The 27,743-nt window shown below is 53.9% G+C and overlaps 6 protein-coding genes across 6 annotated transcripts; 3 read left to right on the top strand and 3 right to left on the bottom strand.

Moving 5' to 3' along the window:
• Window positions 1-1,182: 1,182 nt before the first annotated feature.
• J7T55_006152 (stress protein) lies at window positions 1,183-4,266 on the top strand (the record flags this gene model as incomplete). Its single annotated transcript, XM_053141163.1, has 1 exon — window positions 1,183-4,266. One exon carries the CDS (start codon window positions 1,183-1,185, stop codon window positions 4,264-4,266), a length of 3,084 nt encoding a protein of 1,027 aa, XP_053000920.1.
• Window positions 4,267-7,215: 2,949 nt separating this feature from the next.
• J7T55_006153 (secreted aspartic proteinase precursor) lies at window positions 7,216-8,643 on the top strand (the record flags this gene model as incomplete). Its single annotated transcript, XM_053141173.1, has 4 exons — window positions 7,216-7,438; window positions 7,496-7,610; window positions 7,684-7,805; window positions 7,859-8,643. 4 exons carry the CDS (start codon window positions 7,216-7,218, stop codon window positions 8,641-8,643), a joined length of 1,245 nt encoding a protein of 414 aa, XP_053000921.1.
• A 1,580-nt stretch (window positions 8,644-10,223) lies between these two features.
• On the bottom strand, window positions 10,224-11,271 carry J7T55_006154 (uncharacterized protein; the record flags this gene model as incomplete). The annotated part of the gene is made up of 3 exons (XM_053141184.1): window positions 10,224-10,797; window positions 10,937-11,026; window positions 11,129-11,271. 3 exons carry the CDS (start codon window positions 11,269-11,271, stop codon window positions 10,224-10,226), a joined length of 807 nt encoding a protein of 268 aa, XP_053000922.1.
• A 2,326-nt stretch (window positions 11,272-13,597) lies between these two features.
• J7T55_006155 (uncharacterized protein) lies at window positions 13,598-15,813 on the bottom strand (the record flags this gene model as incomplete). Its single annotated transcript, XM_053141195.1, has 3 exons — window positions 13,598-14,179; window positions 14,242-15,158; window positions 15,213-15,813. 3 exons carry the CDS (start codon window positions 15,811-15,813, stop codon window positions 13,598-13,600), a joined length of 2,100 nt encoding a protein of 699 aa, XP_053000923.1.
• A 545-nt stretch (window positions 15,814-16,358) lies between these two features.
• J7T55_006156 (uncharacterized protein) lies at window positions 16,359-20,177 on the top strand (the record flags this gene model as incomplete). Its single annotated transcript, XM_053141206.1, has 3 exons — window positions 16,359-16,406; window positions 16,880-16,917; window positions 17,009-20,177. 3 exons carry the CDS (start codon window positions 16,359-16,361, stop codon window positions 20,175-20,177), a joined length of 3,255 nt encoding a protein of 1,084 aa, XP_053000924.1.
• A 4,418-nt stretch (window positions 20,178-24,595) lies between these two features.
• On the bottom strand, window positions 24,596-26,193 carry J7T55_006158 (uncharacterized protein; the record flags this gene model as incomplete). Its single annotated transcript, XM_053141226.1, has 2 exons — window positions 24,596-25,808; window positions 25,883-26,193. The coding sequence occupies 2 exons, from the start codon at window positions 26,191-26,193 to the stop codon at window positions 24,596-24,598; spliced, it is 1,524 nt and encodes a 507-aa protein (XP_053000925.1).
• Between the last annotated feature and the right edge of the window lie 1,550 nt (window positions 26,194-27,743).

Genomic DNA, 27,743 nt, shown 5'->3' on the forward strand with positions numbered 1-27,743 from the left:
TCAAGTGTTGGTACAGGGGACGGAGCGAAATTCTCAACCCGGGCTGAGAAACATTTAACATGTGCCGAAAAGGCCGAATTCCCCCTTGCAACAGGGATATATTGCTCCAACAATCGTGTTTGGCGGTGACAAAATATTTCTCAAACTCTCGTGACAGCACAGCGAAACAGCACAGCTACATAAGACTGCAATATGTGAGGAACACGACCTAGAAAGTGATGTTCGATATAATAGGGCTAATATACTGATAAGAGCAGTATATATTCAGTGCTGAAATCCTCAGCAATGCAGGAGCAAATTATTCAAGCGTTGATAGGAATTTGCCTTCGTCATGAGCTTTCTGTTTGACATATAAAGTAAAGTTCAGAATAATCAATCAGAAAACCTAGCAATGAAGCTAAAAAGGGTAATGTAAAGTGCACTGTGCTTTGGCATAACGAATCTTTCCTACATAAAGGACCAAACTCTCACGTTACGTGGCAGCTGTATAGCAGGTACTGGGTTTGTACTAAGGCAGTCCCGGCCAGCGTAAGGATGATTACAAGAGTTATGAGTCCCACCAACAGTTTCTGAAGCTTTTCAGATGTGGTTTACATGTACAGGCGATGGATTGCAGTGCGTACGAGAATCTCGCAGACAGCTTCAGCTTATGAGCAAACAGGAAATTGATATTGAAGTGAAGGCTGGCGAAGGAGGAAGGCATGCCGACCTGCAGTGATGCTCTGTGCCAAGAAGGCGTTAATGATAGCTAGGATCAGCCCTGATGGGCGGCAGAGCGGCAGAAAGGTCGAAGTGGACACCTAGCAGCTGCGACTTGTTATCTTATCAGCCAAGTACCTTCCCCCAAGATATGGCTGACAGGTACCAGTAGATGCTAAAAATGGCCTTTACAGGGGTCTCCACTGTAGAAAGTTGTCCTTTGGGGGAGCTTTCCATCGAGTTCGTCGTGGTAAAGGCCAGATTCCCACATGCGCTTGGCTGCGCTTCAACACATAAGGGATTGCTTTCTCCTTAGACCTTTCAACTCTCTCCTGTCTTTGCCAATTCTCCTTCTTTCCTTGCCTCTACGAGCTAACATCACATTCATTTGAGGAGACCTCGAGTCAAGAGTTAAATCCCATAAGCTGCAAACGAAGCATCTCGGCGGTTGGGCTCGACACCCCCACCAAGAGCTCGCCAACCATGGCGACAAGACTGTTGTCGCCGCTGCGCATAGTCCTCTGTGCAGTCTTCTTCTTCACAGCACATGTCTATGCTGCATCAGCAGTGCTAGGTATTGATCTAGGCACCGAGTACATCAAAGCTGCCCTTGTAAAACCAGGAATCCCCCTCGACATTGTCCTTACCAAAGACTCCCGACGAAAAGAGATCTCGGCTGTCACCTTCAAGCCTCCCCAAAATGGCCCAAAGAAGGGGGAATTCCCCGAACGGCTCTACGGCTCTGACGCCATGGCCCTGTCCGCTCGCTTCCCCGGCGACGTCTTTCCGAACCTGAAGACCCTCCTCGGCCTCCCTGTCGACAGCCCTGCTGTCCGAGAGTACGCTGCCCGTCACCCAGCCCTACAGCTTGAGAGTCACAAGGTCAAGAATACTGCTGCTTTCAAGAGCAAGGATGCATTCACACCCGAGGAACAGGCGTGGCTCGTAGAGGAGCTGTTGGCCATGGAGCTGCAAAGCATCCAGAAGAATGCCGAGAACATGGCGGGCCCAGGCACATCCGTTCGCTCGGTCGTTGTAACTGTTCCGCCATTCTACACAATAGAAGAAAAGCGAGCTATTGAGGCGGCTGTCGAGCTGGCTGGTCTGAAGGTCCTGTCCCTGATCAGCGACGGCCTTGCCGTGGGTGTCAACTACGCGTCAAGCCGGACATTCCCCAATGTCAATGAGGGCGGGAAGCCGGAGCATCATATGGTATTCGACATGGGCGCAGGCTCCACTAAGGCTACAATCCTGAAGATGCAGGGTCGCACTGTCAAGGATATCGGCAAGTTCAACAAGACCGTCCAGGAGGTACTTGTGTCGGGCAGCGGATGGGACCGTTCCCTTGGTGGCGATGCCCTCAACGCAATCATTGTGGACGACATGGTTGAGAAGTTTGTCGAATCTTCGGGCGCCAAGAAGGTCGGAGCGACAGTTGAAGGTGTCAAGGCACATGGCAGAGCGGTGGCGAAGCTGTCCAAGGATGCCGAGCGGTTGCGACACGTTCTCAGCGCCAATCAGAACTCCCAGGCTAGCTTTGAGGGTCTCTACGAGGACGTTGACTTCAAGTACAAAATCACACGTGCAGAGTTCGAGACGATGGTCGAGGCGCACGCCTCCAGAGTCGGGGTTGCAATTCAAGGCGCTCTTGATATGGCTGGCCTAAAGGTCGACGACCTGGATTCGGTCATTCTCCACGGTGGAGCTACGAGAACGCCGTTTGTGCAGAAAGAGCTGGAGAAGATCTTTGGTACTGGCGACAAGATCCGCAGCAACGTCAACTCTGATGAATCCGCTGTCTTCGGTGCTGGTCTTCGCGCAGCTGAGCTCAGCCCCAGCTTCCGTGTTAAGGAAATCAGGATCTCTGAAGGTGCCGCGTACCCCGCCGGCATTAAATGGGTCGATGACAAGGGAAAGGCTCGTCACCAGCGTCTTTGGACCACCACCTCCCATCTTGGTGCAACAGCCAAGGAGGTCACCTTCAACAACAAGGACGACTTCTCCGTCGAGTTCTATCAGGAGACCCCTGCTCTAGCCGCTGATGTCACACCGGGTGTGGAGGAGAAGGCCACCAAGACCTTCAACACCAAGAATCTGACAGAGACTGTGTCCTTGATGAAAGAAAAGTACTCTTGTGAGCCCAGTGACGTCCAATTCAAGTTTGGTGTACGCCTCGCCGGTGAGAACGGCGAGGTCGAGGTCACCAAGGCCTATGTCGAGTGTGAGGCCGAGGTCGTGGAGAAGGAGAGCTTGATTGATGGAGTTAAGAACATGTTCGGCTTTGGAAAGAAGGATGAGCAAAAGCCCCTTGCCGATGGCGAATCCTCCGAATCTGCGGAGGATACCTCCGCGGAGTCTGTTGAGTCTTCCAGCTCGACAACCTCGACCGACACTACCACGTCTACAACATCAACCAGCTCGACTACCTCTTCGGCTTCAACCACTGAATCTGCTGAGGCCAAAGAAGGCAAGAAGACTAAGAAGATCGTTTCCGTTCCCGTCAAGTTCGAGCTCGAGAAGACAGGCTCTGCCCAACTTGACAAGCTTGATGTACTCCAATCCAAAGACCGCCTGAAAGCCTTTGAGCAATCCGACAAACTCCGTCGACAGCGTGAAGAAGCCCTGAACCAGCTTGAAGGCTTTACCTACAAGATTCGGGACCTCCTCGATAGCGAGTCTTTTATCGCCGCCTCTACTGAAAAGGAGCGAAAATCGCTCGAGCAGAAGGGTAGTGACGCTAGCGACTGGCTCTACGGTGAGGGTGTGGACGCATCCAAGGACGAGCTGAAGAAGCGAATCAAGGAGCTGCAGGACATTGTCACGCCTATTCAGAACCGTATCGAGGAGTCGACCGAACGACCAAAGCTTCTGGAGGGTCTTAAGAAAGCGCTCAAGCAGACGGACGAATTCGTCAAGGATATTAAGCAGAAGATTGCCGAGGCAGAGGCCTGGACTTCGTCACAATCGGCATCGGCCACTGCCTCATCAGACTCTTCTACCGTTACAGCTGCGCCATCTGACGATTTTGCGGACCTGGAAGACGACTCCACGACGTCGACCACCAAGTCCCCCACTATGGAAGATGTCGTCAAGGATCGCGGTCCAGTGCCTCCACTGTATACCCTCGAGGACCTGAAGGAGACTGAAGACCTGTTCGCAAAGATCACAGCCTGGCTCGAAAAGAAAGAGCCCGCTCAAGAAAAACTTGGTGCTACGGATGATCCGGTGCTGACTGTGAAGGCACTCAAGGAGTGGCGGGAGAAGCTCGACAAGGCAGGCCAGGACCTGGCCCTGAAGAGCGTGAACAACTTCAAGAAGAAGAAGGGCAAGTCCAGCTCATCGAAATCCAAGAAGTCCAAGGCGACCAAGTCGTCGGCGACACCGGGCTCTGAGCAGACGATCGAGATCGGCAAGGACGGCAAGGTGCCCAGCGAGGAGGAGATCGAGGAACTGATCAAGAAGTTCACAGAGGAAGCTGCGGCAAGAGAGGCGGCAGGAAAGAAAGAAGAGACGGGCAGCGAGGAGAAAATGAAGGATGGCGATGAGCATAAACGGGATGAGCTGTGAGCTACTGTATCAATTAGATTGCCTCAGCTCAGGCATTGCATTTAGAAGTCAATGGAGTTTCCCTTCCAGATTTTGAAGTCACCTGGACACGGCACAGTATACGTATATTTTGTAGACCACCTACAGCGGGCATGGTGCAGAATTTGAAAATGTGTTTTGAACACGAGGCGCATGTTGTCCAGGTCCGCTCCCATGACTGATGACTGGTTGTACATATGTCGCTGACGACGGCGCTATGTTTGCTCGGATGCTGGTCGCTACAAAGCATGGATTCTTTCAGTAGTTTTAGTTTTGCCTCTTCATTCATTTGCTTCCCTCGTACAAACCGAAGTTAGGGTAAGCCTAAACGAGCACCAGTCATCCATTTCTCATCACTCTGGGGCCACGGCTAGTGACCAGTCACCATAATGCGATCTGCCTTGTCGTGCGAGATTCCATGCCACCACCCGTATGTGCTAGTAATTCACCGGGAAGCACCCACTTTTCCAAGCCTCCCTTTTTCTGGTACGAGATGTTCGTGACACAACAACCTCGTGTCCGCCTGTCGGTTGGCCGTGCCGTGGCGCAGGTCGCTTAACTGTGCCTTTCGTCCGCTAGTTACACGTGGCTGTTGACAGAGGAGCAAACGTGGGAATATTTCATCTTCTTGGAGACGCAAGGCAGTTGAGATGTCAGTCTAGAGGGAATTTTTATTTTACTTGTATACCTGCCAGTCACTCAATTACCATGGCTTACTCGAGGAGTCCTTAAGATTGCCGCTGCCTTCCACATACTTGTGCAGACGGTCTGCCTTGCCGCCAAAGGCTTTTCAAACAACTCACTTCCAAATCAGGATTTGCTTTCTTTCAATGTTTACATCGTGGCAAATGATGTAATGGTTTCCACAGAACCCAACTAAAGCATACTTGGTAATGAAATCTCTGGGATTTGATGTTGCTAACTTTGAAGATGATATGAGTAAAAGAATGATTATAATGGATTGGGATGAGAAGGCTTCATCAGGTTATTGGACTTCCGGATGAGATATGAACCCATGACATCGTTCTATCCAATACAGCCCACTTAGTAGCAGGATAGATTCAAATTATTTCCCATACTATTTGGTGTCCAGCTAGAGGCCAACATCTTAAAACATGGTTCTATTGCCATGAATGATGTGGATACTTATGTTACAGGCTGCAATGAGATCCAAGGTCTGATGTGTGGTTGAGAAAATTGTGTGTGAGGCAAGATTAATAGATATGAATTTCAACCAAATTCTTCAACACTGAGACAGCCACTACATAGCGTCGAGGAACGATTTGTCTGACCGTATTGGCTAGAATTAATAAAGGCGTTCTAGTTCTCAAGTGAGGTAAAGTCAGATATTGAGACGAAAAAAAGAAGGAAAATAAATATATGAAAGACTCGCATGCTCTGGGCCCAGAAAAGAGCGTATGGGCCATGGTAACATAACTCGGGCTCCCGGGCAGTCACGGATGGGCATTTCTGCCATAGATTCTATCATAGTGTAGTCCTGTGGTCTATTGACTGTCATCCGACGGTTAGGCGTGGGATCTGACATAATTTTGTCCGACGGTGGCATGCGTCTCTCGTGTAACTCGCGTTGACATGCTCAAATACTTTTTTATGGTGGCACTGCCGTTTCGTTTCAAGCACATGTACGGCGTCTTTTGTTTGGTCTCATATACTTCCCAGCACTCACAGTCCCAGATTGACAATTATGAAGAGATACCAGTCACGTTCCTGAACAAACAATGTCGAAACTGTGGGGAGCTGGACCAGCACACGCTCGTAACAGGAAGATGAATGTTGTCATTGATGAGGCACAGCAGAGATGGCATGATCAGTCAGGCCTACCACTCTAGAGACACAGCAAAGTATGTGAGAATACTAAAAATAATTTTCTGGGGCTGGTGGATACAGAGAGTTCATATGAGGCGGGCGCTGTGCACCGTATGTCAATGTATTGTGTGCGGTACTTGTGTTGTGCGGTACAGCACGGAAATGGCAGTCACACAACCCCCTTTTCATGAGCCAGGCCCTTCCATTTCAGTACCTAGGCATGGAAGGCTGCATCATCACGGCAGGACGCAAGCTCCGTATCAAGGTACTCAGGCAGGTAGATAGACTGTTCCGTTTCCTATGATGGCGGAGTGCAACAGGACGCTGTGAATTCTCCACATACACCGTCGCCCAAGTTCTTCCTGGTGTGAGGGAAACGTGGACTCATCCCAGCAGGGGCAGAGCAAGATCGAAAGTTTTGTCAGGGCAGGTGCTCTGGTTTCTGTTTTTGGGTTTTGTCCAGGCAGACTGAAGTGGACATCTTTCACCAGCTGGTGTTGTATCTATCACTGCTTGTCTTTGATTATCTCCCTGTTCATCCCACATTCACTTTCCCTCGTCAACCGTCTATCACCAACGGACTACCACACTCGAGACCACTCACCACCGCTCACCATCACACTCTTTCCACTCCATACCACCGAAGCTTACTTCTCCAGATTCCTCCAAGTCAATCCTCACTCTTCCCATCGATCCATCCCCTCTGGTCTTGCTGGACCCCAACGCGCTAAAAGCGTCAAGGTATGTTCCTCGTCAACACGGCTACCTTCAACATTTCCTGCACAGCTTCTCACCATCATTTACTCTGCTCATGTAACGCGGTTGCAACGCGATGGTAACGCGTTTGGCAAGTCCAAAATCCACACTTGCTTCATAAGCACACTTGAGCCCCATTCTTCTCTAGTTGTCTACACGCCATTGCCCAGCTTGCACATTCCATTAAATACACCCTGGAACAATCTGTGACCAAGCTTGGTGAAAGGCAACACCGATCTAATCTAATTTCCTCCTTCCCAGTTGATCTCCTTCTTTTTCAACAATTGAGCCCAGCTCTTTACCACATACCTGTTGAATCTCTTGGAGAACATCCACGAAATGTCCACGATGGGGGTCTCAGCCACCAAGAACATGCAGTTCATTTGCATGTGTCTTGCCCTCTTGGTCTCGACTTCACTCTGCATTGTTCCCTCTGTTGGAACTTTCACCATGAATACCATTCCCAACCCCGGCTTCAAGGGTCGCAACGGCACTGCCGCCTACCTCAAGGCCTTGGCCAAATATGCTCATTTGGCCGACAATGATGGTGTCAACAAGGCCACCAGCCCTTGTCAGTATCTCCTCAACCCCTCCGCGATTGAAACAAGAGGTGACTCATAGCATCTAGTCGGCGAGGTTGTGGGCTTCAGCGAGTCGAATGATCGTGAGTGGCTGTGCCCCATCAAGATTGGCACTCCAGGCCAGACCCTCAACTTGGATCTCGATACTGGTTCTGCAGACCTGTAAGTTTGCCAGATGGGACCCTGAAAACATGGAGCTGGGCCTGGCTTGGTACTAAATTAAATGCTCCTATAGCTGGGTCTTCACTCCTGAGTCGGTCAGTCACCCTGGCGAGCTTGGAAACCGCAGCATCTTTGATGTCAACGTCTCCTCTACTGCTCGCCACCAAGACGGTCGCACTTGGACTATAACCTATGGTATGCTCCCAAACAATCTTTTTTCTAAGATTACTCCAACTGACGGCTCTCAGGCGATGGTAGCTTTGCTGAGGGCAGTGTAATCACCGACCACGTCGAGCTAGGCAACCTCACGATCAAGAATGCCACCATCGAGGTTGCAACACACTTCAGTCGGAATCTCATTGACTACGATCCGTTCCTATCCGGTCTCATGGGCCTGGCCATCAACCTCTCGACCACAGTATCCCCAGAGGAGGCCGGAGTAACCGATGGAATCCTTTCTCAACTCAAGAGAAAGGGCATAGGCTCCATCGCTGTCGACCTGCAATACCATAACGAGGGCACATTCTCCTTCGGCAAGGTCAACACTTCCGCATACAATGGCGAGATGCACTACCAGCCAGTCATGCCTGGCGAGGGATACTGGCAGATTCAGATGAGCACTCTCCGGTACGCCGAGAGCAACGAGACGATGGTCCACGCTTGGCCATCCATCATCGACACTGGCACCTCACTTATGCTGATGGGGTCCGATGATGTGGTCCAGGACTACTGGAAGCTTGTCCCGAGCGCCAAGTACTCGTACAGCGAGTATGGATTCATTTTTCGCTGCAACGAGACCCTGCCAGACTTCCACTTTGGTTTCGTGGAGGACTGGACTGAGTTCACCGTGCCAGGTGCTTACATGAACTACTCCCCGACCATGGACTCGGGCGATGGGTGGTGCTACGGCGGCCTGCAGTCTTCTAACATGGGCGTTACTGTCATCGGCGATGTCATCCTCAAGGCCCTGTATGTCGACTTCAACATCGCTAAGGAGTCTGTTGGTTTCGCCAGCAAGCCCCTCCGCACTTGATAGCCGAGGAATGATGTCGCTGTGCCTGTCTTCTGGCAAGAGATGTCCAGTATCCCACGATGGTTTGAAGGCAGCATTCTGCAGCAAAGTCGTGTCTACGAAACAACTACCTTACCCAGATTCCTTGTTTCCCACCTTGTTTCACACGTTGACGGTCTAGAAGCTATGTAACTCTAGAAGGATGACCTGGGGTGGGTGCACTTGGACGTCTAGTCGACCTGCGAGGAGTTCGACGACGAATTTGATGGGAATTGCGCGTGTTGTTCTGATATGGCCATCACTTCTGTATTTTTGCTGCGTCTCATGCGCTAATCTTTTCATTTTGAAGGGACGAGAGGTATCCAGGGAGGTAATGCTGGGGGTGGTGACCCATGGAATGAAGACATTATGGCCAGTTGGTGGCACTCAAAAGTAGTCGAAATGCTAATGTCGATCTTTGCAATAACCTTCTAGTCCTGTCACATCGTGAGTGTTGCGCAGCATCTCACAGAGATGCCAGTCGCGGTCGCGTCGATGCCTTCGTCCCCGTGTTGTCTTGGCTAGCATGCTGCATGGCCCCGAGCTTTGGAAGCCATGCCTGCAATCCTCCCGATATCTCACATCTCCCATCCCTAGAAACATCGCAAAAGTAGGCATCGGCATCTGAATTCGGTCTGTAAGCTCCTTCCCTGTGCCGGCGCCTTTAACGTGTTCACCCGATGCGAAAGCGAAACATAGACATTTAGGACCGGACCACCTTCGAGATATTCAAAACATGCACATTAGCAGCTGCCCCCACATTGAAGCATGATCAATAATGTACACTTTTGCCTTGTTCTCCTGGGAAAATGCAAGCTAGCCAGCCTTCCCTGCTGCTAGACTCCCTATCCTCTCATCTCTCTTCCATGTGCCGTGTTGGGGGGTGGGAAGATAGTGACAGAACAGAACATGCTTCCTTATCACCCTCCCGCCCTGGTCCTATCACATAATCGTGGTCATCAGACATTTCATCTAACTATTTCCTTTCATTTCCTCTCCCCCTCCGCGAGCCACAGACGGCCTGCCTCCCTTAAACTGGTCGAAAATGCTGAGAGAAAACCTGATTCGAAGAACACATAGAATGGAAATCGCCCCCTTGGGCTTCAACCTCGTCGCGGACAGGTGCCTGTTTGCACGGCGGCGAGATGCTTCAGAAGGGGGGATCCGGAAAATACAAATGGCTACGCAATGATGTGGAATCGGTTGATCCCGAACGTTGAAAAACGAATGGTGGCTCGTGGTGATGGGCTTCGCGCACCAACGGAGTGAGTTGGTGGCCTGCGGTTTGAGGCCCATCGTCTATACTGGATTTTGTCGGTCAATGTTTGGATACGCGCGCTTCGAAATGACGGAGTGAGTTGGTTCCTCTTGGAGTAAGGCCGGTCGAGCTCGGGCGTTCCTGTGGCAGTACGGCCAGTCTTCTCTCGGATGTGGACTCTTTGCGATGGCTTGCAAGACAGACGTCTGTCGCAACCGTTCCGGAGGATAAACCATTTCGATCCAGGTCTCGCCAATCCAGTCCGCCTCTTCTCATCGCGCTTCAGGTCGAATAGGTGTTGGACTTAGAACTTTTCGTCGCCATCTGGACCGGGCACAATTATAAAGTCAGCACTTCCGTTCTCGGAGCCGATAGTTCGAACGCTCCTGATTGATCTCGCGTCGGAGCTTGGGTTCTTATTGATATTGAGGTGGTGCTGGTTGGTATTAATAAGAGTGGCTGTGGGACTGAGCTGGACGTTCTGGTAGTGCTGGCTGCGAAGCTGCTGTGCCTGGTGCAGAACATTGCCGCCAGTGCCATTCGCACTCGTCATGCGCGGCACCAGGTGCGGGTGACGGAATCGGGGGAACTCTGGGCCAAAGGATGTAGTATAAGGGTCATCAAGAAGCTCGTATTCACCTTCACTAGCCGTCGGTGTCGGCGGCAGGGCCCCCGGGACCGCCTGCTGGCTCGCCCTGGCTGTGCCGGGTCGGGATCCCCCGTGCTTCTGGTCTTGCGCCTGTTGTGTGACGGGCTCGAGATGAGGAACTTTGGGTTGAGCGGGGGCTGCGGCGTTTCGCTTGAGGCGGGCCTCCATGTCTTTGATGCGCTGCTCGAGTGCTTCGAGCTCGGAGGCTCGTGTCTGAACTACCTGCTTTCTGTGAGGGTTGAAAACGGCCCTGTCAGCTTTCGCGCCCTTTGTTCTCCGGATTGGGGTGCAGCAATATCGGCGGTGAGGGGAGGAACAGATGGTGGCACGAAGCGCGAAATCGTCATGGCGTTGGCAGGGTTACACACCGCTCATCAATCTTGGCATCGAGGTCAGCAACGCTGTTGTCGAGGCGGAAGATATCGGCCAGCTCAGCTGAGAAGGAGCGGGCGATTGTGCTGAGGAACCAGTGTCAGTCAACTTGAACTAGGATAGTTATACTTGAAAGGGCGGGATGGGGAAATGGATGCAGAATGGCGAGGACTGAAGGCGAGACGTACGATTGGGGACGGCGGCCATTGGGCTTCCAGTCACGGTCGAGGTTCTCGTCTGAGAAGCCTGTGTCGGCCATGGTGTTGCTGGCTGTGGTGTTCTCGTTGTTGGCGGGCTGAGTAGGGGTAGCGGTGGGCGATGAGGAGGCCATTCCGACTGATGCTTTGACGACTAATCGTTGGAATGGGATGATAGATGGAGAATGCCTGTCTGTCTGCCTTGCCTGCCTGTAACGAATACGTCGAGCTCGTGAGAGTTGGACTAAGGGAAGTATGTCTTGTCGCTGAGGTGGGTGGGATGGGAGAGGGCAAAGCGAGGATCGGGGACAGGCAGTCAAGTCAGATTTAGATGTAAGACGCCCGTTAAGTAAAAGGGGAACCTTGGAAGCCGCAAGCGCAGCAGCAATCAACCCCAGTCAACCCAGTCAACCCAGTCAATCACTGGTCGGAGCCCGGTGCCACTCTAATGCAGCTGCCAGAGAAGAAAGAGGGTCCCGTCCTCCCTTGTCCCTGGTCCCCGAGCGACGGCACTACGATTGGGCAGAGGGGGATGATTCCCAGCACTTGATCATCTTTGGGCCCTGCCCCTAATCAACCTTGCAGCCCAGGCACTTGGGCACCCGGCACTACCAAGGGCACCTGGCACCTGGCACCTACGAGCACTAGGGCCACCTGCAGCATATCAGGGGTCGTTCCGAGGCGAAGTTCGAGTCGAGTCGAGTCAAGGTCACTTGGGCCCTTCTATCAGAAGCAACCTTGATAGACTGGACGGATGAGACTGACTGCTGCCAGTGTCGACATCACTCTAGTCCACGCTGCTGATCCTTGAGGCCAACCAGCCAGGCACATGCCAGCCATCATCATCTTGCCCCAAACTCGCCACGAGACATCTACACCTATCTGGATGACCAACTCGCTGACTGGCCAGCTGGATTGCTTGCTGCAGATGATCGATTGCCACAGTACTCACGCACTCACTCACTCGCCCACTGCAGCTCGAGGTCCATCCATCTGGCCTGAAACAAAAAGCCTCCCGCGGCGCAGCAGCTCGACGCTGGAATGAGCCAAATCAAACTCCAGATTGGGCATGGGCATGGACAATTAATTGGGCAGAGTTCATGCACCCAACCGCCGCGGACCTGGTCAGGGAACCCCCAAAGCAGGCCAAGCCAGGTGTCATCGAGTCTCATCGAGTCTCATCGCTCGAGTCGTTTCGAGCCAAATCGACCTGAACCTGCACGAGCTGCTTGAATGATGAGCTGAGCTGAGCTCAGGTGCGGTGATCTGAGAGCTCAGCCGTGCCTCTTGCCTTGACCTTTTTTTCCCCGGGCGCGAGTGCATCGCATAGCATCCAAGCAAGGTGTCGCATGGCATCGCGCCAGCCCCGAGTCCTTGATGATCTTGATTGACCATGACGTCCCACCGCCACCCTACAGCCACCCCTGTTTCAACCACTATTTTCTCGCCTACCCCCATGCTGTTGGCTCCAAATTTGGATCGCATTGCATTTCCCCGGACGAGCCAGGACATCAACAGTCCGGACAGATCGACCACGATTCCCAAGCCCCAAGCTGTGCTTGCTATGGGGCAATGTTAAGCAGCCAGGCTGCGGCGGCAGGCCATCAATTACACCCAGGCCATTGCGTATGTAAATGGGCCAGTCTCGACAAATATTACCCACCCGAAGGTCATCCTAATCCTGGCCTTGGGGACCTCAAATAAGTGTACCGCCCAAATCTCACTACTTAGATCCAGAATTCTACCGCCGAGTGGGTCCAGCTCGCCTACAATCCGGAGAGAGCTGACGGTGTACTCTGGTACCCATTTATTCTCACTGCAACCTGACCGAACAACCGCCAACAACATCGACCGACTCTTTGAAGCCGCTCGCAAGTCGACGCCCGCTCACCTCTGTCAGCTGAGGAGCAAGCTGCCACCCCTTCCACTCCTCCCACATCTCATGGACAGTCGCAGATAAGCAAGGCCAGCTGACGAAAAGCACCATACCTTTTTTTCCTCTAATAATGGAGGGGTTGATTTCCTGCAGTGTAGGATCAAAGGAAGAGCCCCACGACACTTGCAGCCCGTCATTTGGCACAGACCCGCTCTTAATTCCACGTTCATTTCTTGCGCTTTCATTGCATTGCGTGCACGACCCCTTTTCGGGCTCCCGTCTATCAAGATCAGCACATGCTACTGTGAGTAGGCTATGTGGGGGAAATTCCACCCCTCGGGCGCTCCTGGGCGGGCCTCTCCGGATAACTCTTGTTCAGGTAGTGCACAATAGGGCTGGGCGACTCGATCGGTGTCGCGGCACACACCGTCGACGTCGTGCAGCCGTGCATGATCCGGGGTGTCTTCGTGTTCATGGATTCTCGAGCACAAAGAACAGCACTGGATCATCTCGCAGGAGTGTAACAAAGGTAGGCACACACATGGATGAGCAACACTCCCCAACAAGCACTCACTTTCAGCCTGCTACGATGATATGGCCCCTTCAGCCCTCCCGTCAGCCTCGCGCATCGCTTTCTTTCTCTGCCACGCATCAAGCAGCGCCCCCTTGACCGTATCTTGCCCGGCCTGGAAATTAGCCACGCTGGTCCTGATGATCATCTCGACCTGCTCCGGCGTCCAAACAAGGTTATAGCTCCCGGAGAACTTGCCCGTACTGGGGTCGTAGCCCGGGACCGCCCTCTCGTTCGGTAGTAGTGGCAGATACACCATCGTGCAGTCTTGCACCACTGCGGGTGCCGGCGGGTTGGTGACGGTCTGGCCGTAAGAGTCCACCACGGTGGCCGGCCGCTCGCCGCTGATGCAGGTACCGTCGTAGATCTGTGCGTAAAGGCCCTGAAAGCGGTCCGGGTCGCTGGCTTCTGGATTGTTGGACGGCGTCGGCGACGGCGCGGGCGGCTTGAGGTTAGGGCGGCGCTTGCGGAAGTCGAGGCCTCGCCGCTGGCCGATCTGGCTTACCCGCTGCTGGAACGAGTCCTTCTGCACGTCGGAGGAGGCGTCCATGTTGAGGATCACGTCGACGTTCCGCGAGGGGTGGAGCATCACGTACTATGAGGGGTGTAATCAGCATGTTATCCCGGTGTTGGCATTCATGGCTTGGTGACATCTACCGTTGGGCAGTTGTTGTCCATTCCGGCGTCCAGCAGGTGCACCCTTGGGGAGTTCTCTATCCCCGCTGGGCGCGGCAACCCTGGCGGAGTCGGCGTGAGATGATAAAGAAAATTATGTTCGTTCGATGCGTGGAGCGGATGATGGTTCGTGAAGACGGCCGTGTCCTGCTTTCCCCATATGGCTGCCACGCCCGACGCCAGGTTGTTGATCGCATCCCCGAGGAAGTTCTTGGGCAGGTTCCTCTGCACCGTCGCGAGGTAGCTCGACAACGGGCCGGCTGGCGCACTGGTACACAGGCCCAGGAGTAAGGCGAGTGATTGTTCTGGAAGACCGCGGACCGACCTTCCCCCTTCGAACTGTCGGCCGAAGCCCCAGGTCGGGCACCACGCTTCGAGCTCGTCGCAGCCTAGTTCATATGGGGTTATCTCGAACCACTGCCACCAGGCATCAGAGGCGTCCTGGTGCTCCTTGCTCTTGGGGTCTTGATTTCCGAAGGGATCCTGTTCGTCTACCCAGTCCTTCCATGGGCGCTCGTGTCTGATGGCCGTCAGGATGGGGAGAGGCTCTGCACCATTCTCAACATGGCGCTTTGCATCCGTCCACTTCCACCAAGCCCGATGGTAACCCGCCACCTCAGAGGCGGCGGTGCCCATTGGCTTGATCATGGGATCTTCCTGCAGGAATAGATACCCGGTGGTAAATACGGCGTACAAATCCATCGGCACGGTATGGAGGCCACTCCTGCTCTTCTGGATCAGCGGGCCGAGGGTCTCATAGTCGCCCTTGGGCGAGCTCAGCAGCTTCTGGACGGCTTCAGGCGACAGCGGGTGGTGTGGTGCAAGCCGTTTCTTGCAGTGGTCGATGACTTTGTTCATATCTGCTTGTCCGAAGGTATAGTACGCAGCGATAGCCCAGCCTGCTCACGTGTTGGTCTCAGTGCTCGAGGTTCACCCAGCAAGGTGTCACTCACAAGAACCCGACACTCCTGCGACATACGTCAGAAGGTCCCATAGGCCAGCCTCTTTCATCGCGAGTGAGTACCCCAGAAACGCCAGCATGGCGCGATATCCACCTCCTGAGCCGCCGAAAGCAACAGTAGGGACATCATCGGGATGCACTTGCGCCGCGTCCAACCCCATGTACTTGGCAAACTGGTCCCTGACTTTCGCCTTGCGCGCAGCAAGGAACGCTCTCTCCTCGGGGCAAAGGTCCAGCCCCTTCCTGACGACGGCCTGCTGGGCAATCTCGGGGAAGCGGACGGGATCGTCCAGCTCTTTGGTCAGTCGTGACTCTAGCGAGACGAAACTTGCCGCCGACTTGGAGGTGGCTTTCAGGTCCTTGACGAAGTCCTTGACATGGGCTCGAAAACCCGAGCCGCTGCTGCTGTGCTCCTCCGGGTGTCCGAGGCCGCGGTCGAGGCTTGGTTGCTCCTTGGTTGACCCATACTGACTCTGTTGGTTTGCATGAGCGCCGTGTTGCTTTGACAGAATCTCTTTCTCGTAGGCGATCTGCTCCTCGGTCTCTTCATCCTCGCCGGGAATGTGGAAGTGGTTTGAGGAGCTGTACGCCATCTTACGATGCGGGCTGAATTTCGCAGTGAAGACGTGTCACAGTGACGGAAGGCAACTTATTGCGAGCAATCAGCATCTGGTCCATCGTAAATACCCAGGCGTTGCTATGTATCTGATTATGAATCCGCATGCACTTAATTCGACCACGCTTTTCTGCACGTGTTGTAGCAACATGGCGCTGATGTGAGGCGGCCTGGCGTGTAGAGGAGGCCCCTTGTTCTCAACAATGAACCAGAGGTGCGGATGCCCGCACGTGGGCTCCCAGGCGTCAGGCATTTGTTTCTCAGCTTTAGTACCGCCTGGAGCATGAGAGTGACATTCAGGCCCATAGACTGGCTTCCATGGTGGCCGCGCAGACTACTCGCTGCTCTCGCAATTTTCTGGAAGTGAGAAAGTAGACTCAGTTGCGCGGTCCAACCGTGTTATCTAGGTAGGTCACTATCGCAGAACAAATGGACCAGTCCAAGATTCATTGTCACAACAGGAGAGACCACTAGAACAGGCAGACTCTACCATTTGTATACTCTTGTATGACATCTATCAAGATGACTCCTTCAGTAATCAGAACATATCGATCAGTTGAAGTCTCGCCCGTCTGATGAGCACGTACGACGTCCAATTGACAGGTAGCCTTGGCAAAGTCCAAGTCGAAGATGACTGCCCTCAAGTATTTGTAGAGGGTATCTGCTCTCATGGATATAGATGCATCGATCGCTGTTCCTTTTCTCAAGAACCAGGAAGCAGAAAAGGAGTCGAAAATATCAAGGCAAGAAGTAATATGTGGATGAATGGTCTGAGTCTAGTCCATGGTGTAAGTCTACTTTACTTGCCCTGGGTGCAAAGCCGAGGTCGGGTCCTATGGCCTTATCTTATCTACCGATCAAATCCAGTGCAGCCGGCCCCCCCTCCCAGCTGCACTCTAGCGAGGCCAAGCAAACGCTGGCGAGTCGAGCGCGACTGTCACGTGCCAGAGAAAAAACAGATCGCGAACTGCCTCTACTCTCTACCTTCGCCAACAAGAGCAGTCTCAATATCCACATCGCACCCGATGACATCATCTTAATAGCCATCAAGACTGCTTCTGATCGCCATCTCGCAGTCTTCGTACGTCCTTTCCCCATCTTCTGGCACGCTGGACTGCTGGAAAGCGACCCAATTGCCGTGTGATTGCCTGCGATTGCTAACCACGCGGAAGGTTCGCGCGCGCGCAGATCGTGGCGCCCATCCATCTATTGCAGCGGCGAGACTCTCCCCTCGGTGGCTGGCGAGGAGGACCGACTTGGGGGATGATTAACGCGACATCCTACACCCCTCTCGAATCGCTACTGTTGTTCACCTGGATTCGAAGAACAGGCGCCTCGGCCTTCGAAGCTGCCGCCTTTCCCAGGTTCTCGCGCGATCTTATCAATCACAACTCCATCAAGGAGGACCCCACTTATGATGCCTCGCGATTAAATCCCGACTCGCTCCAGGAGCTCTTTCTGCAGTTACTGCAGGATGAGCTGAAGAATGAGGCAACTCTACACCAACAAGACGCGACATCTGCCGATGCTCCGCTGTCACCAAACAGCAAGAAGCGCAAACGCCCCGGCGCTGCTCCTCAGTTGACGAATCTTCACGAAGCCCGAGAGTACGCCCACAGGCTACCGGATGCTGAGAGCAAGCTATGGGCCAAGTACAAGCAGAGGTCAGCGCAGCAGCTGTGGGAACAACAGGAAGAGCTTGCCAAGCTCGAGGCCGAGATCCAACAAATACAGTTGCAGCAGCAGCAGCAGCAGCAGCAGGCGGTTGAGGCAGACAACTTGCGCAACAGTGCCAGTGCCACCCCAAATGCGCCTCCCACGGAAACACCAAGTCGTCCACCAAGTGTTGCGCCGGCCGGCGATGCGCCCCAGGCTGCCCGACAACCTAATGGGACCGCGGGCCCGCCCACGCAACCACCAACTCCGGTCCCAAGCAGTGCGCCGAACCACGTTGGTCCTCAACCACCACCTCGACAGATCTCCCCGGCCCAGGCAGCTGGGGCTCCGAAACCACCTCAGCCATTAGTTCAGCCTCCGGTAGCGTCGCAACCGGGACAATTTGCTCAGGCAGCTGTACCTCAGGCGTCTCCTCGACCACCTAGTGCCACCCCGCCGGTCTTACAACCACCACAAGGGATTCCAACTTTCTCGCCTCATCCTGGGCAGCCGCCATCCGCCACGCCGCCTGCTTCGGATGTTCTACAAAGACCGGACAACTCTCAGAAACCCAGGCATCCGTCTCAACCACCACCCACTCAGGTCCCCGTGCCTGGATCGCTGAAATGGGAACCCCCTTACCAGCCGTACTCTATCCCTCAACATCAGAGACCGCCTCCAAACATTGCACAGTTCCCTCCACAGCCAGGCCAGCAACGCCCACAACAGTGGAGTCAGCAAGCACCCTTGCAATATCCTCCCCAACCACCACTCCAGCCAGCCCAACAAGGCTACGGGCAGCAGCATGCGCAGCAACAAGGACCGTCTGGACCACGACAAATTCTTGTTGCACCGCAACCTGCTGGCCATGCGCCTCCTCCGCTGCAACCAGCGCCTGTGAGGTCACATTCCGGATCTCCAGCTCCACTGCAGCCGCAACGGCTGCCCCAGGGGCCTTCTCCGCTGCCTGTCCATGCACACCTTCCGCAGTCGCCATATCAGCCTACCCAGCAGGTCTTCCAACCGCCACAGCCTCATCCTCTGCCGACCCGTATCGCACCCAGTGTCTCGGCAACCCCGCCACCTCTTTCCCCCGCCAACGCACAATCCCAACAATGGCAGAGACCACCAGCAACGGCTCAAACGCATCCTCCCGGCGCTCCACAAGGGCAAACGCCAGTATTGCCTCAAGTTCCACCCACATCACAGGCGCCACAGTACAGCTCTCCTTACCCTCAACCTGCTCGGCCTACTGTGCCTCAACACGTCTTTCCACCGCCTGTTGGCACGCCAGGTCCTTCGCACCGACGCCCTCATCCGGTTCTACCACGTACTCCGACCACAGTACCCTTCGCATTCCGTAGCTCGGCTGGCAGCGGCACCAGATGGACTGCAGCTCAACCGACACCTTCGACTCCAGGGCCCGGCATCGGCGATTTAGCAAGCCCTGCGTTCGAGCCTCTCAGTCCCATCTTACACACAGACAGTCTCTCGGCGCACACGTCCCAAACCTCGCCTACTAAAGCCAAAGCCGACGACGATGGGCCAGCCAGGAAGAAGGCACCCAGCAACTCCGGCAGTGCACAGCGTGGGCTCGAGACTCGCGAAAGTTCTCGCCAAAGACGGACACCGTCTGTCGTCCCGACACGAGAGATGGCTGATGAGATGGACTTGGACTCTGCAACCAAGGTTAAGCGCGAGGAAGCAACGCCCAAACCGCTGGAAGAGACAGGTGACACCACTGCGGACGAGAGTGTATCAGGCCGCCGCCAGATAACCTCACCGAGAGCCTCGAGAGTTGCTGGCAAGCGCAAGCGCCAGGAGTCGTTGGCATCCGATCACCGCGCGGCGTCCGAGAACCGATCCCGCGTCCCTCCGCCCCCTCCAGGCATTCCCACTCATGTGCTTTGGACTCGCGGCTTTCCACGAGTTAGTGTCTCCACTCTGGATCAGATTTCCGGCCACAAGCATGCAAACATGTTTTCTCATCCTATCCGTGAGCGCGACGCCCCTGGGTACAAAACGATTGTGCTTAGCCCTACCGATCTCAAATCAATCAGGGCGGCGATCACGGCCGGGAACAAAGCCGCAGCAACCGCTGCAGCTGCCCTCTCAGGGGGTGAACCAAGCACCAGCAGCGTCTGGCTACCCATCAGCGAAGAGCTTGTGCCTCCCCGCGGCATCATTAACAGCTCGCAGCTCGAGCGTGAGCTGGTGCACATGTTCTCCAACGCTATCATGTACAACCTGGACCCGCACCGCGGTCCTGGCACTGCGTTCATGAAGGGCAGTGGCCGGGGCGGCAAGGGGGCTAATGACCACGGGCAAGGCGGACATGGCGCTGGAGGGGCTGACCCGGGCTTCCTCGGATACGCTGTCGACGAAAATAGCGTCGTTAATGACACCCAAGCCATGTTCGCAGAGGTCGACAAGCTTCTCATGGAGTTGCGCTCTACTGAGGCGCAGCCCGGAGTTGCACTGGCGCCACTACCACCCGGGGCCGTACCTGCAAGTGATAGGTTAGCCCGCTGGGCTGGATTTACGGCTGCCTCATCGGCCGAGACGCCCGCCTCGGTTGCTACTGTTGGGGAAGAGCTGGGAGATGATGGCGAGGAGCATCACACAGATCGCGACGCTGAGAGCACCAGTGGGATTGTCAAGAGACGGCGGGTCGGTCGCGGCTGAGACTCGCCCGTCTCTCTCTGCGGAGGGATAAGAAATCCTGTGCTGTCCAACTTGATGGCATTTGGAGTTCACGAGCCCTCTTCATCCCTCCCTCGATAAGGTCTTTGACTGATAATTCACGTCAATCTGTCGTCATATTTTGATACAGGAATGGCGATGATGAATGAATGGGACAGGTCCGTATGGATGTGACAATTCTCAGCTCTCTGCACCTCCGTGGGCTGCTCTCGAGCCGGCCTGTTCTGACTGTGCTCTTGGACACACTGATCATCATTCAGACGGCCATCTGTGACCAAATATTGGATGATGGGGTCTTAATAATTTATTAGATTTAGTTGCGTTGCCGTTGCATCGCGCAGATGACACGATTAAGCAGGCGGTCTGATCCTGACGGCGGTTGCATGTCGGGTTTTGTAGAATTAGACTACATGAATGTGAGAATGAGAGACGCAGCTTTCTGCATTGCAGCATATGTGTCGGCCGCCGGTTGCGGCTCCATTACTCCACAAAGACGATGTCTTGTTGGAATGAACATGTTGGTCTCTGTCACAGGTCATGGCAAGCACCCTTCCCAATGTGTACGTCCACCTGTAGATGTCCCCGGCTCTGCGCATGTGAGGAGGCTGTTGATGTTTCCTCAACATCAGCAGAAGAAGTATTCTCTTGGCTGTGTGACGGTCCAAGAGTTGATCTTTACCTTCAGGATTTTCGCCTCGGTATACTCGATCAATCGACTAATATCGCTCGATGATTGTCAAACAGTACCCACAAATCAAGAGCATGATCGTTCAATAATCAAAACATCCACGAATCTATTCGCTCGGATCCGCGTTTAGTGAATGATCTATTAGATAATGCTTTTGGATAAATTCTTCACCTTGCTTTCCTCCGGAGCCGTTGTGTTCCGTGAGATCTTGCTGTATTGGTCCCACATGCTGGTTGCGTTGGAACGAGACGTCTTGCTATTTACTTCACAGGTATTCAAGGACGGTGATAAATATGTTGCACTGCATCGCCCTGGCAACATTTTTGAAGCCCGGCTCCAATCGTTGTTCCTCCTAATATAGCTTGCAGAAAAAGAAACTTGATAAACCCCCTTCTGACCCGGTTTCTCAGCTTCTTTGAATACCCAAATTTCGTGTCACAACATCAGATGATCATAGTGCAGGCATCGAGCAGTGTCGCCCGCCCGCCCCATGTCTTGTCATATGCATGTCGATTATGGAAGCGGAGAACGGTGGCTCGTCGGGCCGTCAGCGCAACCAGTTGACAGCCACTCGACTTTTCTTATTGCGTACTATCAACAGCGGCTGCGTCTATCGATGTGCATGGTCTGCAGGATTCATTGGGGTCACAGTTCCGGCCACCCAGGCAGCTGGTCACCTCGAAACCCTGTCACAACTCTTCACCGGCGTGGTCTACCAGACACTGGAGTCAACTAGCCTGATGATAATTTAAATCTGACAGAATCTATGGAGGTCTCCCAGGGTCGCCACAACATAGCAAAACCGACTGCCTCGGCCGTGGCATTGCATCGGCCCTGCTCGCTCGCTACCGAACTTTGGGGAACCGCCGAGATCACAGCGGAACTTTTACTCGATGAGTGGACGGTCTGGCGCAGTCTTCATCGTCATTCGCCGCGCCATTGCTGCATGCTCTTCCGGGTGAGTATTCCCCGCGCGCATAATAATAGATTAAAGTACTTCGTTCGATGTTTGTGTTCATATTTGACCTATCCCATCCTTACGTTGCGGCCATAATAGTGGCGTACTCCCCAGATGAATCTCAGTTGACACCATCAACAGAGTCACTCTGTGCTTCCGAGAGCTTTTTACAAGATTCCGCTGAGACAGCATTATGTTGCTCGTCCTCGCAATTTGGCCCTTGGGCGCGCTCGCAGCCACAAACGCCACCAGGGACATTCAGTCCGGAGGTAGGTCTCTTGTTGCTTTGAACTCATTCCATTATCTTATTTGAGAAGCTGAATGTGCAATAGCACCTGCGAATACCGAAAAAGGTCAAGGCGGACCCAAGGACTCACTATTGCTATTCGAGACCAGACAACTCAGTGACAACACAATTGCCAATTTGATCAGCCTGTATCCCAATTATGCAAAATATTTCGACTTTGGGGACGCGACCTCTGCTGGCCCAAGCATTGTGACTGAAACTGGCTGCAAGGCGTTTCCCGGCGAGAGCCACTGGCCATCTCAGGATCAATGGTCCCTTCTCGCCAACTTGACTGAGGAGGCTCTCATCAAGGGCGAGCCATCTGCTGCTGTGTGTTATGAGGACTGGCCACAGTACAATCCTGGGAGTTGTGTTTCTGTGACAAGCCAATGGGTGTCCCCAAAATTCCAGTATGCACGCAGATCATTCACTCTGGTTTCTTCTGACTTTCTTACCTATTTTAGGTCCGCACTAACATTGAAATAGGTCTTATGATCCGACTGGAATAGAATGGCCTTTGTTTGAAGGCCTTTCCTGCCTACCACCCAATTTGACAAGACCAGACGCAACCTGCACCCAAGGAGGATACCCATCGTACGTACTCAATGCCACAGATGTCTCGAAAGTCCAGCTCGCCGTCAACTTCGCCAGGAACCTCAATCTGCGTCTTGTCGTCAAGAACAAAGGTCATGACTTCAACGCTAAGTCAACCGGTGCTGGAGCCCTCACAGTCTGGACCACGTATCTGCAGGATATTGTTTACTTAGGCGAAAATTATAGCTATGGCACTGGCTATACCGGGCCGGCTTTCAAGCTCGGCGCTGGTGTGGAAGCCACTAAAGTGTACGAGGCTGCTGATACATTAAACCTGCAAGTCGTTGGGGGAATCGCACGTGTAAGTCTTCGACTGTCATCGCACTTGCAATTGCGGAAAACTTGACTGACCGGTGTAGACTGTCGGCCTAGCTGGAGGGTACAGCGCCGGAGGTGGCCATTCGCCCTTGATGGGTTTATACGGCATGGCTGCTGACCAGATACTTTCCTTGGAAGTGGTTCTACCTAATGGACGATTCGTGCATGTCGACTCTGAAAGTTACCCTGATCTCTTCTTCGCCCTGCGAGGAGGCGGTGGAAGTACATACGGAATTGTAACTTCCATCGTGATCGCTGCGTATCCAAAACAGCCCGTCACAACAATCACATACTCATTCGGCACAAGCCAAGGAATCGACACTGAAGTCTTCTGGAGAGGAGTCGATGCCTTCTGGGCGACGTTCCCTTCCAATGCGGACGCCGGACTATACAGTTATTGGTACATAATTTGCCCAGACAAGGAGACATGCACTTTCTTGATGCTGCCACAATGGGCGAACAATATGTCGGCTAATGATCTCCGTCCACTGAACCAACCTCTGTTTAACGAGCTCAGCAGCCTGGGCATACAACCTGACAACATCACTTACGCCGAATACCCAGGACTATTAGACGCGTTCACAACGACGTTCCCGGCGACCAGCGAAGGCGCAGGAACCTGGAGTTCCCACGCGGCGTCGCGGCTATTCCCTCGTTCTAACTGGGATGACCCGGACACGCTGTCGAAGCAGTCCAGTGCGATTCGTCAGGCGGTCGAGGCAACAGGCTTAATGATCGGGTACAACTTCAAGCCCAGGCACAATCCCAAGGTAAATCAGACCAACGCGGTGACTCCTGCGTGGCGCAACACCCTTCTCCACGCCATGACCGCCGCGACTTGGAACACCAGCGCCACGCCCGAGGACATCGCTGCGGCTAACAAGAACCTGGTCGAGCTGCTGCAGTCGTGGAGGGATGTCAGCCCTGGGGCGGGGGCCTACATGAATGAGGCGGATATCAATGAGCCTGACTGGCAGCAGACGTTCTACGGGAGCAATTATGGGTATCTGTATGAGTTGAAACAGAAGTATGACCCTTGGGGGCTGCTCTATGCACCGACAGCGGTGGGGAGTGAGGACTGGTATATCACGGGCCAACTTGATTACTATCCAACACAGAATGGACAGTTGTGTCTGTCGACTTGATTTGGGAATAATTACTCAGTATAATCGAAGGTATCGCAAAATCTGCAAAATATGCGGTGGCATACATTCGAAGCCCAATCACCTGCGTTTTGGTCCTCCAGTCTTCGGAGGCAACAACTCTGCCAACATGACAGCAGCTGCTGACCAATGATCACCTACCTCAGATTTGTTGGCCTCGAAGCAGTAAAAGGTAGGATGAAAATAATTCCACCTAGGATGACATAATAACATGCTCAGTGGGAGTGGAAACATTTGCCGTCTGCACAGCCACCGGATTGGTGTCATCCGGTCAGCAAGCGAGGTTGTTTGAGTCAACAGGGAGCGGGCAGTCACGAAACGTTTCAAAACATCAATAGTTACATTGAATAGTATATCATCGAATCATGACTCGGGACTGGCCGGTGCTATGCATCAGGATTTCCTTTTTGTGCTCCTGTCACTCGACCGCCCGCGCAGGCCAAACGTGCCCTCGCTCAGCCTGTCGAAACTGCTGATCTTCGGGAGCCGCCTGGCGGCATCCTCGAGGTCAAAGTCCTTGCGGTCGTCCGGGAACGACGAGTCGATCGAGGACGGCCGCGTGTAAGTCACCTGGGGGACAGTCAAGCCGCCGGGGCCTCTGCCCTGGAAGAAGTGCTCCCACTCCTCAGACGCGGGCCTGCGAGTCCATCTCGAGCGGGACCTTGAGCGAGACGAGGACCTGCTCGTGGTCGAGGACCGCGCTGCTCGCGACAACATCCTTGATACCCTAGATACCCAGCTCCCGTGCCTCGAGGGCGTTCCCTCCTGAACATCATCCAGCTCAGCTGGAGGCACTTTCAACCGTGAGCGCCGGTCTTGCCCTATCCCGAAAATGGGGATCCTGATACCGCTTTCTATTTCTGGTGGGGTGGGCAACCGCGGGATGCTCGCTCTTGTCTCTCGTGGCACGCTCAATCTTGGTTCCTGAGCTGCGCTGAATCGTGTCGAGTTCACGCGCGGTTCGCGTGCCACTTCCTCATCACTCTCGTCACTACCCCTTGTTCCAATCCAGACCCCAACACCGACTTGCAACAAGCCTTTGCGCTTGGTCCGTGAAACTGGCCGAAATCTCCTGCGACGTCCTTTGAGGCAAACATAGGCAGTGAATGCGACTGCAAAGATAGATAGCAAAGTCGAAAGGATGATAGCGGCGATACTGGTCGAGCTTTGACCCTTGCCGCCTGCGGTATCATCGTTGGAGGGAAGAATAGTAGGAATAGTCGCTGGACTTGAGGTGCTGTTCATCTTGGGAGAACCTGTCGATGGATCTACCCTACTGCTTTCGGTGACAGGCTGTGATGGTGTCCCTCCAGTAACTGGCGGTGGTGTGGGCACTGGGATTGTCGTGAATTGACCAAAGGTCGCCGTTGTCGATATGGAGCTGTCTGGTCCTGCCGTTTCTGAAGCAGCGACTGATACTTGGGCAGGGAATCCGGCCAACGTCAGGCCTGGAGTCAAGGGGTGCGTCTCAAGTGAAGACAGGTCAGATTCTTGGAAACGAATCTGCAAAGCTGGCCCAACAGTGAACAGAGGGGGGCCTGCCTCTTTTGTCGCTCCCCATACACCGCCCCGGAAGTCCGTAGTGTCCGTTGTGCATGTGAAGCCACTATACAGGCCCGATCAGTCAGACAAGGCATCCCAGGTTGCGGTTTTGAAGCACAAGAAAGAATCCGTGCTCACCTCGGGACGCAGTAAGCGGCGGTCTCCTCTGGCTCGATCGCAGGGAAACCCTCAGCCGTCTTCGTGCTGGTGATCTGACACCCGGGCCCAACCTCGAACCCACTTGGGCATATTGCCGGGGAGTAGTATTGGAAGCCCTTGCCCGCTATATTTGCAGCCCAGTTAGGGGGATCGCATGATGCTGGCCCCGTGGTGGGAAACGGAGGGAACTGTGATGGATTCTTGGACGAAGTCAGAAGCCAAGAGACGGAGCAGGGCGGCGTGAAGATGGTGGTCAGGGGTGCTAGAGGCGCTGTGATGGTGACAGACATGTTGACAGGCGGTAACCCATCGACGAGTCCTCACCACGAACACAGCTGATCACACCGAGTGGAGGATCTACGACAGTGGTTCTCGGTTGAGGCCACCGAGATCGACGGGAGCGGGAGCAGGACCAGGACGAGGGCCATCGGGCCATCTTATGAACCAGGCAAGCGGTATTGGCATCGTGGTAGATTTAAGCTTGTTAAGCTTGTTCAGGAGCCGAAGATCTCTCTCGATCCCCCCACATGATGGCGTAGTGTCGTTAAGCTGTCAGAGTAGTACTAGTCGACGATCCCGGTAGCGATCAAACCCTGTATTAGAGACGTTGGTTCCTCGCGCTGAGTCGTTTGTCTGACGGGACGAATCCAACTATCTGGCTGGTGGAGCATCATTGGCCGAGTCCAGGTCGAGCGCGAACAGAAGGCCCAAGTTGGGATGGTGGCTTTTGCCCAGAGTTGACACCGCAGAGTGGGCGCCCCAAACACCAGATAAAACGTCCAGCCCGCGGCTCCCCTGACGTTCCGTGATCCTCCTCGCCGACGAACCCCGCATCGTTCCTCACGACGCCTGCACCATTGGCCGCCAAAGACCCATAATGGATGGACGGGTGGGTGTAAGCGAATTTCATCTGAAAGTTTCTGGAACAAGAGAATCGGGATGACGCTGTCCTAAGATAAGGTGTCAATCATCCTAAGAACTAGATGATAGAGCCTGGAGCGACGTTGGCTGTTGTTCGGGCGAGTCTTGTTCCGCACTTCCGACGGTCTGCCTCCTTTTTGACAGAAGTGTAGCTGTTACAGTACCCCACGCGTGTTTCTGTCAAATCCACCTATCCTCCAAACCTCATGGTCAAAAATGCCTCGCATGAAAGTGCAACCTTCTGTGACCGCAAACCTGCGTGCAACGTCGCATGCTTTCATCACCGTACACAAACTGTCGAAACCGAATCAAGTGTAACTCTGAACTCAATTGAGTTCCATTCGTGCTACCTATTCCTTAGTCGCAGTTTTAAGACCCGATGCTGCGGTCAGCGAATTAATTGTTTTCGATCCTCAAGGTCATACCTGGGAATTTCCCAGGCATTGTGTAGAGTGATGGCATTATATCATTGATGAATTAAAGTTCTGCTGGGAATGGCCATGAGCCACTTTGCTTCGGCGGTGCTACCTCCAAGACTAGTCGATGGTGACCAATTATTACCATGGTGATGCTGCCCAGCACACGCCACGCGAGGCCGACTTTGATTTGCTTCACGAATTTCCTGTTTAGATCATTCAGTACAAATACGGCACCCATGACCCCCACAATGACGTCCTGCGTGGGCGCCGTCGGGAGGCTGTTAGGCGGGATGACATTGAGGCCGGCGGCAAGAATAGCGTGAGCCGTCAATCTCTACATGTCGGCACCAATGCGGCGGGATTGGTCATGAAATGCTCCCGCCGAAACGACCATTTCGGGGCCGTTTGCCGTAGTCCTCGTCTTCGGCACTTCTAGTCTCCCGGGGAAACAAATGCACCTGTATCCGCTGCGCTAGAACTGGCTTGCCGCTTCACGTGGA

Source organism: Diaporthe amygdali (genome assembly GCF_026229845.1).
Source record: "Diaporthe amygdali strain CAA958 chromosome Unknown NODE_1_length_4327563_cov_65_473760, whole genome shotgun sequence".
Classification (NCBI taxonomy): Eukaryota; Fungi; Ascomycota; class Sordariomycetes; order Diaporthales; family Diaporthaceae; genus Diaporthe; species Diaporthe amygdali.